Raw genomic sequence first — 16,085 nt, forward strand, 5'->3', positions numbered from 1 at the left:
CACCTGACCCGTTGTAGCGAGCCGATGCAGCCGCAGCCAACAGAGGGCGCCGCCGACCACTTTTTAAGTCTTAGGAATGACTTACGACCCTAGTCACTTTTATGTAAAGAATCCTTGTTGAGTCCCTTTTTGAAAATTATTATAATTTTATATAATATTTCTTTTTGAAAAGTTGAAATAAGCTTAGTACCACCATAAAATCACTATTTCATCCAGTCATTCTTTTCCGTTTGCTGAGGTGGACCCAAATGCAGGCAAGCCGAAATGGCGACAGATGTGCTCAACAATGGAAGGTATTTGTTGACAAAAGCTAGGATCAACAAATAAAAATAAAGCATGTCTCTAAAGAACTACCAGAAACTAAAACCAAACCGGAAGTGATAACAGAAGACTAGCTGGAAGTGGCATGGGAATGGCGACAACATGCCGGCCTCCATTCCAGGTTCCCCATATATAGGTCCACCTCAAAAACAGGACAAAATGACCACAGCAGGAAACAGCCATCTCCTCTGTCCTTTTTTCATATCAAGGCACTGTGTGCTACACCTATCCTGGCATTGAAAAGCTTCTGTTTCTTGTAACGGCAGCGAAGAGAAGGTCCCTGAGCCGCTTCTGTTTCCTGTCCCAGGAGCGAGGAGAAGCTCCCTTGGTGGCTTCTGGTCCTTGTCACGGAAGCGAGATGGTTCCTGTCATGGTGGCAAGATAAAGGTCGCCCGTTCGCTTCTTAGCGAGGAAGGACAAGGACCCTTAACCGCCAAAGTCCGGGTGACAAGGAGAGGAGTACTCAGCTACTTCTGGCCCTGTTTCGGGCTGGGACGGACGAGGACTTTCAATCCTCTCCTTTTCTGGTGAAGGTCTGATGCAGTCTCCGTCTTTTTGTTTATGTTTTGTTTTGGATATGTCTGGCATCTGACCCTTGAGGGGGAGGTATTGTCACGATATGGTATGCCCCCTTACCCCTGAGTTTGAAATTGGACAAACCTGAGGCCATTCACCACATACTGTTCCTGGTTGCTGCCCTCTTGGGTAAGGTGGCGTACCACACCATGAAACATACAGGATACACCAAGTCGAAATTAAATCGGAAACTAAAATACATACGCAATATTCAAATAGAATTGCACACTAGCCAATGCTGATGGTTACGTTTTTTTCTTAGTGTTCAACACATGTAGAGAAAATGTAAAATGATTAGGCTAACTGTACATTTTTGTACCTCCACAATAATACATATACTTTTAAAAACAGTATTTTACTTAGCCGCTTTTTTGAGAAAAATCTAATTCCTTTTTGTTTTCAGAATGACTTGAATTGACCGGTTCCTGGATACGCTCATATTTGTGGCACTGCATTTAGCAATTATTTTTCTCTCCCAAATATACGGTGTAACTCAACAACAAATAAATGCCATTGTGGGTTTTTTTGTTTGTTTTTGTAAGATATGTTTATTGACATGAACAAAAGCTGGGACGATGAAGAAAGACATGCATTTTGAACATTTCACAAGTATGTACTTAAATGAGGGGAAATATTTTCATTGAGTTCAACAAAACCAAAAAGCAGCTAACATTTCCAGTACTAATTCTTTTATTCATTTTTCAACGCTTCCAAAATATCTATTAAAAAATTTGTAATTCTTTCTTTTTCTTTTTTTGACATTAAGTCATATTATGATCTCAAATAAGATTTAAAAGATATGTGAAACATAAATAGTACTCTAGACAATTACGTTTCAAATCCAATTGATGGTTTGTCAACTAGGTCAATCACAGTAAATGATCAACATGGTAGATTTAAATTAAGATACAGTCATTTCCTACATTTATAGAAAATAGACTTTTGAAACATAGTATCAGTATTAGGACCCTTGACAGTAACAACAATGTCAGAAGCTTACTTAGCTGTAGGATATACGGTACGAAGACAATCAAGGGTGTGTGTTTTACATTACCAAAATATGATAATATTCATTTATCACCTGCCTCTACATAGAGCCAAGGAGAGAAAGACTGAAAATTTCTCTGATCACGCCTTGAGATTTTCATTGACACAAATAAAAGCATTATTCTGGGCCGGATTCCACATCTCACAACCCTTTATAGTGACGATACTATCAATGGTTAACACTTAGAATTTAGGCCATTTCATAGTGAGACTTTAACAATATTTAAGTAGAGGAAAACAAAAGCAACCAGTGTAAGATTGTTACAAACAATTTGAAATCAGTTGAACATGCGTATATAAAACATTATTCAATAAATCCTAAATAAAACCTTTTAAAATCATATCCGATTCTGCTTATCAAATCCTAATGAAGTTGCTTTTTGCCAGTCCGCATGTTATCAAATTTATTTAGTATATGCATACTAATTAAAGCACAGATTTGTGATCTTTTTTTTTTTTGTATTCAGAATATTAAAAAGGAATATTCTATGCTCCCTGTTTTTAATCAATGACTTCATACAACGATAATGGAAGAAAACAAAAGAATCGAGTCTCATGCTCACACACTTGGGAAAGAGGGGGTTAGAGGTGAAGGCCTCGAGGAGCAGAAAAAGAAGCAATTCAGGAACATTTTTTCATGCAGACTAGCAGCTCCAGTCGCAGAGCGATTCGTGTATGCCATCCTAGGGGCAGAATGCGGATGTAGCGAGCCACAATGGGAGGCCGCAGGAGGTTCTGCACCGACGAGGAGCGGTCCGAATTCCCGTAAAACACCTTGAAAGTGCACAAAGCGGCTTGAGGAAAAGCTGTCTCACAACTGCTGATGATTCTCAATTCATACAGTTCAAAGCTTAAATATTTCATACAACAATTAGGTGAACATATTCAACCAAACAATACATTGCAAGTTTACGTAGAGAAAAAATGCATAAAGTGCCTGTCAAAATGGAACTTACAGTTTTGGTTAATAAGTAAAACTGAAAAAAGTGTGTACAATACAGTAGTGTTGCAGTTTGGAGAATTTCTCAGGGGATGTCTCCAGTTTTGTTGCCAATGGCAACAAATAAATGAAGTTTCACTATTAAGAGAGAAAGAGACAAAGAGAGAAAGAGAAATGGCAAGAGAGACCGGGAGAGAGAATGCAAGAGAGAGAGAAAACAAGAGAGACAAGGCATGAGAGAGAATATGAGACAGAAGGCAGGAGAGAGAAGGTGAGAGAGAGAGCAGGCAAGAGAAGGCAAGAGAGAAAGACTGTAGGAGAACAGGCGATGGAACGCAAGAGAGAGAGGAGGAAGAGATAAAGAAGGTGAGAGAGCGAATGTGAGAGAATGAGAGAAGACAAGAGACAGAAGGCGAGAGAGAACTGGACAGAGAAAAGACTAGAGCAAAAACCAAGACACAGAGAGAAAGAGAGAGAGATGTAAGGAGAGAGAGAGAGAGAGAAGGTGGAAGAGAAAGTAAGAGAGAGAATGTGAGAGAGGGAAGGTGAGAGGAGGCGAGAGAAAAAGACAGAAGGAGAAAAGGCGAGGGAAGGCAAGAAAGAGAGACGGCAAGAGAGAGAAAGAATAGGTCAGAGAGATAAAATTCGAGAGAAGATGAGATAATGAGTGAGAAGGCAATGGAGAGAGAGAGAGAGAGAGAGAGAGAGAGAGAGAGAGAAAGAGAGAGAGAGAGAGAGAGAGAGAGAGAGAAGACAATCAAAAAGGAGAGGGAGTTAAAGAAGTGAGAGAGAAAATGTGAGAGACAGAGAGAAGGTGAGGGAGAGAAGGCGAGAGAGAATAGGCCAGGGAAAATGATAACATCGCTTTATCAGGTAGCTTAGATTTAGATTAGTTAGATATATTTAATAATTATACATTATTATATTGTTAAGAATGATTATTATTGATTAGTTGTTTTTATCGTTGTTCTAATTATTGATCTGACCAACACTAATAATGTATTTAAGGTTGGTGCAAACCCAGGTAAGTCAATTATTCTTAAGTTTAACTTTTGTTTTGGTTAAAATGAACTGGTTATCTGTGCCACCTTTTTCGCCCATTTAACTTGTTTAAATTTGCATTTTATTACTTTGTCATTACTTTGTTTTCTACCCTATTTTGGACCTGCATTTTATACGAGGCGAAAAAGTCACACAAAACCACTATAAAGGGGCCTCTACGATTCACACAGAGTCGATTAAAAGAAAGGTTCTCTCTTGTTCTTGACTTTGATTACTAAAATGAAGTCTTGTGCATACATTGTGCTTATTTGAGCCGTTGTTTTATACGCTCCACGATATTTTTCTGTCAATCGGCTGCTATAAACTGACATGAATTCCACCAACCACGTCACACTCGCAGGGAAAGGGCTCTATTCGAAAATATTTGTGATTGTGTACTTGAACTGACCCGGTTATTCCCAGTCTGGTCCTTGTAAAAGATCCAGTTGAGTTTTTGGTCAGTGCGGTACTGCACGCTGTACTTGGTCACCCACTCCTCTGCGTCGCACCGGCCTTGCGTCAGGATCCCCGAGACCACCGTGACATCATTCAGGTCGATCTGCAGCCACTGGCTGTTGTCTTGGAACTTGGAGAGCCAAGCACAGCTGTAGCACAAAGACGGTGCTAGTTGAGATCTGAAAACAGAAGGGAATTTGGAGTTTGCCTACCCAAATCCTTGACTGTTGAGGCGAGCCTTGTTGGGGAGCCAAGAAGAGAACCATCCGCTGTACTGGTCTTGGTTGGAACAGGTGATCTGGTCCGGGCTCACTGATCCAGCCTCAAAGCCGAAAGGCTTATGGTATGGGCACTCTGGAGGAATTGAAAAATGTTGGCACAAAATATTTGGTAGAGTTGTTCACATTTGCTTAGGTCTGGTTCTTGAATAATACAAACAAACTTCACTACTTTGCGCTTCGGTTAACACTGGTTCAATACTTTGCTGATTTTGTTCTGCATTCTGACTGGCCAAACAGAAAATGATGCTTTCTATCGCCAACAAAATTAAACCTCTCCACCCGCTAAACCTGTTCAGGAGCCACATGCGGGTCTTCGGAGCTCCACAGCGGCTTTTTGGCGCTTTTTAAAAAAAGTTTGACCTCTGTCGGACAGAATTGGAAGGTGAATGCAGTTTTCAATAACATTCACGTGATGGAGACAAAGTATCTTGTAAAGCGAAGTGGATTAATACAGTTGTGCAATAAAACAGAAAACTTATTTTTTAAATTGCAATCCGACTGTATCTAAATTATTTGTTTAAAAGAAAAACATTTAAAAAGTACAGTACTTGAGCCTGTAAATTGGGTTTGTTGTATTTTTACGTTTTGGTGCACTGCAGATATAAAAAAAAATCCTCTTACATTAATGGCAGAAAATTGTGCTTACTCTCAGAGGTTGTTTTTTCTAATTTAATTTTAAAGGGACACTGTATAATCCTGGACTTCTTGATTCCTCCTCATTGTGTAGTGCAACTGAAAACAAGTGCTAAAAACACAAGGGAGGTTACAAACTATGGAGACTAAAAGTGATCAAACCGCACCATTTTTCTTTTCATGTTTTTGCCTTGGCTTTCATAAGGTTTTTGTTTGTTTTTTGAAGTACAGCGATTCTTTCCTTTATCGCGGTTTAGCTGTCACACTTCCTTTACTACATACATTTATGTATGTGTTCTTCATTCTAATTGCCTAAACAGAGGAAGATGCTTTCTATCACCAACAAAGTTGGACCTTTCCACCCGCTAAACTTGCTCTGAAGCCACATGCGAGTCTTTGGGGCTTCCTAGTGGTTCCCTGGCGCTTTTTCAAAATTGGTTGATAGTGGACAGATATATTTGGTTTCTGTAGGGCAGAACCCCAAGGCAAATGTAGATTTCCGTAACTTCCACATGATGGCGACAAAGTATCATGTAAAGTAAAGGGGATCGGCTCCTTAATAATAATAATAATAATAATAATAATAATTTCCTTGTATTGTCATTCTGTGTAACAATGTACACAGAACGAAATGTCGATTGCACCTTGACCCGTTGTAGCGAGCCGATGCAGCCGCAGCCAACAGAGGGCGCCGCCGACCACTTTTTAAGTCTTAGGAATGACTCGGCCGGGGCGCGAACCACCGACCTCCCAGTCTCAAAGCGGGCGCCTTACCATCTAGGCTACTGAGCTGGTAGATATCCATACAGTTGTGCAAATAGACAGCAAGATTATTTTCAAAATTATATTTTGACAAGACAGAAGTTATTTTAAAAAAAAAACATTTAGAAAAGATATACCTGAGCCTGTAAATTGGTTCGTTCTTGAGTAATAGATAAATAATTAAGTAAAGAAAGGTTTCTTCTTTACGAGCTTTGACTATTGTGTTTTTGGAATGCAACCCCTGCGAAAAACGAGGAAACGCTGTACCCATAGGCTCATTCTACGAAAACAGCGACATGTAATAGTCAAATATTTCAGTATCCCTTTAAAATGAACAAAATGTTCTGCCAATGGGCTAAAAGTGTTTTGTGTGTGTGTGTGATAGATAGATACATAGATAGATAGATAGATAGATAGATAGATAGATAGATAGATAGATAGATAGATAGATAGATAGATAGATAGATAGATAGATAGATAGATAGATAGATAGATAGATAGATAGATAGAGAGAGAGAGAGAGAGAGAGAGAGAGAGAGAGAGAGAGAGAGAGAGAGAGAGAGAGAGAGAGAGAGAGAGAGAGAGAGAGAGAGAGAGAGAGAGATTTGTAACAGATAATGCATTTAATACAATAAAGACCTAATATATTTGTTTGGAGTGAAACGGTTTATTTTAAAAAGCCTTATAAGATATTCCGAAAGAAATATACACCGCAATGAGGTTCATTTAAATTTTCAACTTCAACTTTATTGTCAAATATGCTGTGTGCACAACATACATCACAGACTAAATTACGTTCTCATGTGCAAACCCAGAAAGTGGAAAAAAGTATGTATGTATAAATCTATAAGGTTTAAAAATAAAAATGTGCAAAGTGTAGCCGGAATCTAAACATAGCAGTTTTGCATTAATATGGCGGAAGGCAGAAGGGATGGGAAGGGGTATGCGAGTGAAAGAGTTCAGAGTCCTGACATCCTGATAGAAGAAGCCGTCCTTGAGCCTACTGGGCCTGGCTCTGAGACTCTGCAGTCTTTTCCCTGGGGGTTGCAAGTTGAAGAGGCAACAGATGCACATAGGTTCCCCACATAACCATTATGACAAACACAAAACCGGAGAGAGAGGAGTCGCCGCCTGAGTATTTGATTGACATTACGCTAACAAAAAAATTCACCTAAGGATTTCGGTTTTCACAAATGACTTCAAATGTCCCAGAGCTTGAAACATCCCCACTGTGACCCACATTACATCCTTAAAGCATCCGCTGCTATTAATTCTCTGCAGTGAGAGATCAGTTCTGGCCATTAGTGGCAGGGGCTGACAGATGGCCATGTCGAACCCCATGAAGCTTTACTCTGGTTGCTCCATTCTCGTTCCATCACAGGACTAAAAACAACAAGACCAGAATGTTTCCAGAATTCCACTAAGGCTGCTCTACTTTCTTGAAAGGGATGTGAGTGGTAGAGCCCTTTAGGCCCATTATCCATTTATTATCTGCACCGCTTGTCCTCAGTCGGGTGGCGAAGGTGCTGTAGCCCATCCCAGCTACCTTTGGGCAGTGGGCAGGGGACACCGGTTGCCAGTAGCAGGGCACACAGAGACAGACCACCATTCACTCACTCATTTACACCTAGGGACGATTTGGACCGTCTGATTAACCTGACATGTTTTTTGGAATGTGGGAAGAAACCACAGTGCCCAGAGGAAACCTATGCAAGCACAGGGAGAACATGCAAACTCCACACAGGAAGGTTTGTCTTTTGGGCCCATTCAGTCTAGTCCCACTATTAAGACACATTGATGAGCGGCTGCAACGATTAGTCGACGTTGTCGACCAAAATCAATACACGTTTTTCCAACAAAGTGAGCCATCTTTACCTGAATAGGATCCCTGCTGAGAGTCGCTCATGCGCAATAGCCAATAGCATCTCTGCCGTGAGCGGCAGCAAAGATACAGAAATGGCGGCATCAACATCAACTGGGTGGATGGATCCCAACCCTAGTGGGATGGTTGGGACACCATTTCCTGCGGTGTGTTTTTGGCAAGTACAACGTGGTGGAGCCCATTCCTCTACGTGTACCAAAACTTCTAAAGTTTTGGAGCGTTTTAGCCTGGATACAGCAAACAAAAGACGACTCGCAAACTTTGCAAAGCAGACCTTGCATGTCATGGAGGTAGATCAGGGAAAGTACGTCAGAACGAAACAGAGTCTGACTCGCCTCGGTAAGATTCAAGTAGCATTCAGGCGAATACAGTTTTGATAAATAATTTTCTGATTATTCGACTAATTGTTTCCATAGTTAGCGTCTACTAAAATATCAGTTAGTTGCAACCTCAAAAGTATTGCCCCCCCCCAAGAACCTTTTGACATATTGCATGATTTCAGGCATCAAATGTTTGTGCACAGCATTTTTCAGATCTTTCCAAAAATGCGCTATTGGATTGAGGTCTGGATGTTGATTCGGCCTTTGTAGTGTGTTTATATTGTTTGTTCTAAACCGTTCTACTGCAGATTTTGCTTTATATTTGTGGTCCTTTTAAGGTCTCTTCCAGACTCCAATAATATTTCAACCAGAATCTCCCTGTACTTGGCTCCATCCAACTTCCCATGAACTCTAATAATTATTCCAGTGCCTGCTGAATAAAAGCAACACCTGGTGGTGGCATGATGCTGCCATCACCAAGTTTGACACTGGCGATTGTGTTTTCATGGTGATGTGCAGTGATACTCTTCCATTCAGCCCAACAAAGTTCAATTTTGGTCTCATTTTCCAGGGTACTTTGTTTCACATTTTATTTGTGTCTCCCATGTGGCTTCTTGCAAACGCCAAAAAGGCCTTTTTATGGTATTTTATGGTATTTTTATGGAGTTCTTGCCACTTCTCCATGAAGAGCAAATTTATGCAGATTACGACTCGTAGTTGTCTTCTGCACATATTATCCCAACTCAGCTGTGTATGCCTGCAGGTCATCCAATAAAATCATGGGCCTGATGGTTGGTTCTCTGATTAGTTTTCTCCTTGTTTGGGCCAAAGGTTAAGACGGCTAGGTCTTGGTAGGTTTGCAGTGGTTTAATGCTCTCTCCATTTTGATATTATTGCTTGGACAGTGCTTGGAAGTTTGAAGCTTGAAATGTGGCAATATGACAAAAAGTTCTTGGGGTGCCAATACTTTCGCTGGGCACTGTAGTTTGCCCTTACCTGGCATGCAGTCCACTCCCCTCACGGAAGAGCCAATGGCGGAGGTCTCGGTCGGTGACACGCCTCCTTCGCAATCACATTTGCATGACCGGCTGGTCCAAGCTTCAGACACATCCGTCTTAAAAGCAACATACAAACAATTAATATTGCATTAAATGACAATTTGAGCTAATGTTGGCTGACTCGTAGTAACATTTTTTATTATCATATTACTAATTGGATTGTTTTCTGATGAAATAAGTAAAATTATATGTTATATACTGTACATGTAAATAAACAAAATTTTCTTATGAAAAGCAGATGGCACCTTTTTGAATACTCGTAAGTCGTAAAAAATTGTGTTTATTTTACATAAAATGAGGCTCATCTATAGGGAGCTGAAATAATTGTCTTGCTTACCCCCAAAAAACAAAAACTTTATGAAAGGCTGGGCAAGAAAATGAGTAAAAAAATTGTGTGGTTTGGTCACTTTGAGTCTCTGTAGATTGTGTTCTTCTCTGTGCACTTTAGTACTCGTTTTCGGTTGCACAACACAATACAGCGACATCTAGTGGTTATATATAATGCAGTGCTCAAGACGTTTTTTTCTCCTTTTTTCAGAAGATGAGATAAAATCCTTAAAAACAAGAAAGAATATACTTGAAAATGTAAAGCATTGTAATAACAGACATGTAGCACCAAATTAGATACTGCAGGGGGAAAAAAAAATATGGATTTTAAGTACATTTGTTATTATCTTGAAATAGTTTCATGAAAATCTTCCTTAATTTCTGAAAATTATCTTACCCAAAAGATGGTGGATAAATTTGCTCTTATTAATGAAATCTTTTCTACAAAGATTAGAAAAAAATACCACAAATAAGTCAATCAATCTGCCGTCTGGTAGATGAGAAATTATTGCTTTTCATGAAAATATGTTCTCGTTTTATTAAAAACAAGATCAAATATCTTAAAATAAGTAAGAATTAAACCTATAATGAACTACATTTTCGGCCAATAGGGAAAGACTTATTCTGCCTTACTATTAACATTTAGTTTGTCCTATTCTACGCAAAAAAATAGTGGATACATCAATAAAATGAATAGAAGGTGGTTCTAATAGTGCGAAGAAAAAAAAAGTATTATTAATTTGCTTGAGTATTCACTTTGTGGCAACTGTTGAACTGGCCAAGACACTGAGAAAAAAAGAACAACAAGGGCCCTAAAATGCTACCCTGATGCACTCCCTTATATTTCATAGGCTTTGTGCAGAGCTATTATCTGAATTTCCTGTAAAAATTGAATGGTAAAAATGCCACGAACCTGTCAGAAATTACCCGTGTATTCCACCGACAGAAAGTTTGGCCCATTTTTAGTATTATGAACACTTTGTTTTCAGTTAATAAAAAGCTTTAAATAAGCAAAATGACCCAATAGGCCGGAAACCAAATAATTCTGTTACTTTAAATAAAAAATATTCCCCCAAAAAATAAACAAATGATAAAAAAATAATCTTAAAATCAATTGTAAACATTGAAAAGTATTATGTAGATTGGGCCTCGAGAACCAGATGACTTGTTATACCTAATAACCATTATTATCTAACTGGGCTTTTTTCAGTTTAGCTCTTAACCAACATGTCGATTTAACTTACTTGAAACAACAATTTCAGTGGTCTTACTGTGATAAACTCTCTTCCTGCAGATGCTTCATACAGTAATAGAAAACATTACTGGTAGGGCAATGGTTCTTCTTCTATTCAAGGAACAGTTTCTATTTAAGGAACATGTTAGAAGAGAAGACGCCACTAAAATTCTGTGTAACGTGCATCAAGAAATTTGGATAAAGCCGAATTGATGTTTACCATCTGAAGTATTATATTTAAGCATTGAAAATGTGTGTGATGCAAAAATGTTTGTGTAAATTTCTCACACCTCTTGAGAATGACTGCTGAGGATGACTGTAGGAGCAGATGGACGGAGACAAAAACAAATGTCCAGGCAGCCATAGAGGACAATCAAAGACTGTTAGGACACATTTATCTCAAATTTAAATAAACGCAATATGTTCATCAAACTGTCAACATTGCGGAAATCACTTACACGGGCGTGCGATTACAAACACAGTTGCCATAATAAAATTGACCACAATCGTATGAAAGTTTGACTTTGGGGGTGGAGGATACTGGGATATATGGTATCGATCTGATCCAAGTAAACACCTATCCAATATCATGATTATTAAATAACTGAACCGTTCACCCTTGATTTAGATTATAATTCCGATATTTTAGGCACTAAAAATGTTCTTTTTTTTACTACATGTAAAGGTCTTGTCCAGAATTTGAGACTTTATTCCTCTCTGCTGCCATCTCCTGGCTTAAAGTCAGGATCGTAGCTCATTCATCAATACCTGCATTTCTTGGAAGTGCTCAAATTCACATTTCTTTTTTCATATTTTTTAGGGTGTGGGTTGGCATTTTGACTGTATTTAAAACAGGCCTTTTCTTACTTTCACCATTTTCAGGCTTCACCAACATAAACTGCAATGATAAGCATAAGGTGACTCCCCCCCTTTCTACCCTTCCCTGCTTCTCAATGTGTTCCTTCCCGGAACAGCGTAGCTAAAAGTAAGATTAAGGCAGACAGGTGCGATGGGGGGGGGGGGCGTGGGGGGGGGGGAATGGGGGGGGGGTGTATGAAGGCTTTTTGAACTTAGTTGGGCATTGTTAACGCTTTACTTATTACAGAAAATATTGTACTTTGACCTTTTTAAGAACACCTCAAACGACACAGCCCACCTTAAACAGTATAAAGAAATATTTCTATTACAAATGTTTCAGAACAAAAGTCAAGAGAGTCAAACCAAAATTAAGCATCAATGTAACGAAAATAAAAAAATTGTCAGGACAAGAACGGAAACACGACCCAATTGTGTTACATTTCTCAAATGTTTTATCTAAGGAAAGAGGATGGTCTGTGTCCACGATCCGGTGTTCGCTGGACACAGGAAGCAAGTCGCTTTCGTAGTCGGATTGTGATCCGAACACGGAAGTGGATCTTCCATAGCGAGCGATGGCGGTGTCAGCGACGGAAAAAAACGGGGCGATAGCTGCGAGAGCAAGGCGTGGTCAGGGTCGGAAAGGTCGTAAGCCAGAACGGGAGAGTAGATGTAGTCGGGGACAAAAAGAGGTCATAAGCCGTAACGGGAGAGCAGACATGATCAGGATCAAAACGGGTGCAGCCGGAGATAGCAAAAACGGGACAGGTGGGAGTCAGGGTCAAAAAAATGCTTGCCTAGTATACACTGAGGCTCGCAGACTGACTGACAACATGGGACTGACAGGACTGGGTTCAAATAGTGACAGGTAGCCAATCAGAACCCGCGGCAGTTGGCGCCAAATGAGCGGGCACAGGTGAGAGTAATCATGACAAAAATAACAAAATCAAAATTACAACTATCGTACCTTCCCATGCACAATATTCTAAAAGTGAAGTCAAAGTGCAAATAGTGTAAAAAAATACTATGGAAAAACCTTTGACAATATAAAAATAAAATGATTCTACTACAACTGTTTCAGATCAAAAGTCAAAAAGGTTTAATGTAGTCATATAACAAAAATACAAATACTGTTAAACAATGTAAACAATTAGAACACCTTCTATTGTACAATATTTTAAAACGAAGTGTAAACACAATTGGATCGAATTTGAAAGTTATAATGTACTGGTATTTATAACCTTAGGACCCACTTACATTATTGTGAAAGTTATCATTTAAACAAGGTATCCATCCCAAGACAATCGATCCAATCCCAGTAATAGCTCATTATCGATTTGCCCACCCTCAATATCTTAAAAGTCAGAATTTGAAAAAATAATTTCATAAAAAACAATCATCACAAATAGATGAATTAACAGTCCTACCATGAGTTACCATGAAGAGCAGAGCAGGCAGGAAAGGACGCACATTGAGAGCCATCTTGCAGCCTCCACACAGGACACCACTCAACATGAAAAGAGCAAGTGAGCAAGCACTCTCACACAATCTGGATTACAATAATCCACAGGACACGGACCACCCAAGATAATACGTCTTTATCTGGCAAAGCCCCTCCTACTGTCCTACAGCTGGTCGTTGCAGTGGGACGCCGCACCAATGACATGTTTTCTTCTCATGATGGAATTTTGGGACGGGATTAAGCGACATTTGGTGCTGGGAAGCAATCATATCCAACAAACTCAAAACCCTCAAACCAAGTTAGGTTCATAATTGTGCTCATGTAAAACAAAAAGTCTATTGGGGACTTGCTATTGTTTTGCTAGGAAAAGAATATATGTCAGGGATCTCCAACCCTTTTCATGTCAAGAGTTACTTTTTGTTACAGATTAGCGCAACGGGCACCCAGTTTGATATGCATTTCTAAAATAACAACATATCATGTTATTCATATGTTGTTACTGTGTTATTACTAAGTTATTACAATGTTATTACTATGTTATACCTAGGTTGATTATTGGAAGTAGGGTTAAAAAGACTCAGTCACCGCTAAAACAAATACATTTGCTACAAAAAAAAACCTCGAACTGGTGAGCTATTTTCAGAAAAGGTCCATGGCCACTTCACCTTCCTTAGGGGGCACCCTGGTGACCCGGGCACCAGGTTGAAGACCCGTGTTGTATGCTATAGGCTTGACTTTTGGTGAGTTTATAGTTTAGTAGTCACTCAAAATAAAGACAGTACTTGCAAAGAGAACAGTGGAGGACTAAACCAAAAAACCTTCACAATGCATAATTCTGAATCTGTCCTAAAAGCCCTCCCCTGAACCCTTTGTATCAACAGATATTGGTTACAAAAGGCTGAACTGACAAAAAGTGGGTAGTATATCAAAGAACAGAAAAATTATTGGCCAATAGTGACAATAACGTGAACCAGTGGTCCCCAAACTACGACCCGCGGACCACATACAGCACACCAACACATTTGTTTCAGCCCCCTCAACATTACCATAGAGCATTTTGACACACAGCACAGTGTGAAGATATTTCTTTCAGCTACAGAAAAGGAAAATGTTAGACGTTATTGGTGTGGTAAAGTGGTTTGCTGCTGTGGAAACACCACAAATTTACATCACATCATGAGAAATGCTCACCATAAAGAGAGCAATAAGCCGCAATGGTAAATGCAAACATAATACTGTTCCTGCACAAAAACCTGGTAAATCTGTTGTTGTCCCTAATACAACAGAGCGACAATATTACATTTTATTTGCATTACTGAGCTTATTTTTCAAAATATTATGTAATGGAAGGCACTTTAGTGGAAATTGTTATACCGAAAAGTAGTTATATTTGCCGAAAAATATACTCAAATAAAAGTACTGTTACTTCAGAATAATACGACTCCGGTAGAAGTAAAAAGTAGTTGTCCAAATAATTACATGAGTAAAAATAAAAAAGTACTCATGTACTCAGTAACTGTGGCAACAGCTCATATATAGATTTTTTTAAAACAACCATATAATCTGAATCAAATCATCAAAGTCCATCCAGTCAAAAATAAATTACAAGGCTGTATAATTGTAAGTCTGTGTACTCAGTTTGTTTGGATGAACCCTCTGTGCCGTCTGGTAGTTGTTTGGGTTACTGCTCGAATCTAAACAAAAGAAGCAAGGTCTCTGAGAAAATAATTGCACCGTAGCAGAGACAGACGCACACTTACATGAATAACGGCTTCAATGTAGCCTAAAGTAGCGGAGTAAGAGTAGACTTTCTTCTTAATAAATGTACACAAGTAAAATAAAAAAAAACAGTGATTTTAAAATACTCCTAGAAGTACTGAATGCTGTAAAACTTGGTAAACGGAGTAAATGAGTTACTCATTACTACCTAGCCCTGGTTGTACCTTATTTGTATTTTGGTTGTGTTGCTGCTTTTTTGGTTTGACTCTTTGCTTTTTCTGAAATTGTTGTAAGAGAAAAATGTAATTTCTTTTACCATACTTATTTACTAAAGAATGAAAGATTTGGAATCCCAAAATTGTTTTTCTGTGTTCAAGCGGGGAATGGTTCAATTACTCAATGACCACGGCATTCCCAAGCAAAAAGTATCGGGATCGGACTGGTATCAATTGATACTAACACGTGTTTACTAAAATCGGATGGATAACAAAATTCACAGTACTGCCCACCCCCAATGTGGATCGCAATTAAACCTAATTGGGAAAAAGCTGTTTCTAACTTGGTCTCATTAAGAACACACTTTTCCAACCTTGGATATGTCCCACGCAACAAATTTGCTGGCTTGTTCCTTCATTAACGGTGAGCTTCGTGAAGTGAACTTCTCCACTTGATGACCCGAAGACAATAACAATGAAGGTGTCAGCACAAACAACAAGAAAAACAAAAACAACAAGAAAGATGATGAGGAAACAAGGTGCTCACTTTGCTCTCAGAAGCCATCAACAGGTAAGAAGCCGAGCCAATTATCGTGTTACATTTTCTACCTGGGGGCCAATAACGAAATATATTTAATATTTTCTAAAGCTTTTTATTCATATCAGCTCCATGTTTGTTTTTCCCTATTTAAAATGTACTTGTAAAATTAAATGGACATTGTGTATTATTTAGAGCAGTGGTTCTCAACTGGTTTGACTTAAGAACCTAACACTCCACGCTAATGACAAGTTGCTACCCAAATCAAGGAAAAATGTCCACTTCTTTGAAATTATTGAATGAACAGAGTGCAATTTAAAGCAGAGTTGGTAGAATATGTGTTCCTTTTTTTTCAAAAAGCAAAATGACTTTAAGTACCATAGATACCAGCAAAGGGGTAGGGGACCTGTGGTTCTTT

General features: G+C 39.0%; 1 protein-coding gene across 2 annotated transcripts; it reads right to left on the reverse strand.

The window, feature by feature from the left end:
* Positions 1 to 1,564: 1,564 nt before the first annotated feature.
* Positions 1,565 to 15,563, reverse strand: rs1a (retinoschisin 1a). 2 transcript variants are annotated; one of them, XM_088334248.1, is made up of 6 exons: positions 15,504 to 15,563; positions 11,169 to 11,258; positions 9,256 to 9,373; positions 4,594 to 4,735; positions 4,335 to 4,530; positions 1,565 to 2,718 (listed from the first exon to the last, which is right to left on the reverse strand). In XM_088334248.1, exons 1-6 carry the CDS (start codon positions 15,546 to 15,548, stop codon positions 2,566 to 2,568), a joined length of 744 nt encoding a protein of 247 aa, XP_088190374.1. In that variant the 5' UTR covers positions 15,549 to 15,563; the 3' UTR covers positions 1,565 to 2,565. The 2 variants fall into 2 exon arrangements, with proteins under 2 accessions (XP_088190374.1, XP_088190375.1); XM_088334249.1 differs by lacking the exon at positions 15,504 to 15,563 and adding an exon at positions 13,161 to 13,311 and having other exon boundaries at positions 11,169 to 11,194.
* Between the last annotated feature and the right edge of the window lie 522 nt (positions 15,564 to 16,085).

Source organism: Urocampus carinirostris, chromosome 4, assembly GCF_059441175.1.
Source record: "Urocampus carinirostris isolate Australia breed hairy pipefish chromosome 4, RoL_Ucar_1.0, whole genome shotgun sequence".
NCBI lineage: Eukaryota > Metazoa > Chordata > Actinopteri > Syngnathiformes > Syngnathidae > Urocampus > Urocampus carinirostris.

Bases quoted from the DNA above. Each gene is read 5' to 3' on its own strand.
- rs1a (XM_088334248.1), bottom strand. From the start codon at position 15,548: ATGAAGGAACAAGCCAGCAAATTTGTTGCGTGGGACATATCCAAG. The intron at 4,736-9,255 runs GTAAGGGCAAAC...CAATTCCTCCAG, and splicing joins GGGAGTGGACTGCATGCCAG to AGTGCCCATACCATAAGCCT. The intron at 2,719-4,334 runs GTCAGTTCAAGT...TGCACTTTCAAG, and splicing joins ACCAGACTGGGAATAACCGG to GTGTTTTACGGGAATTCGGA.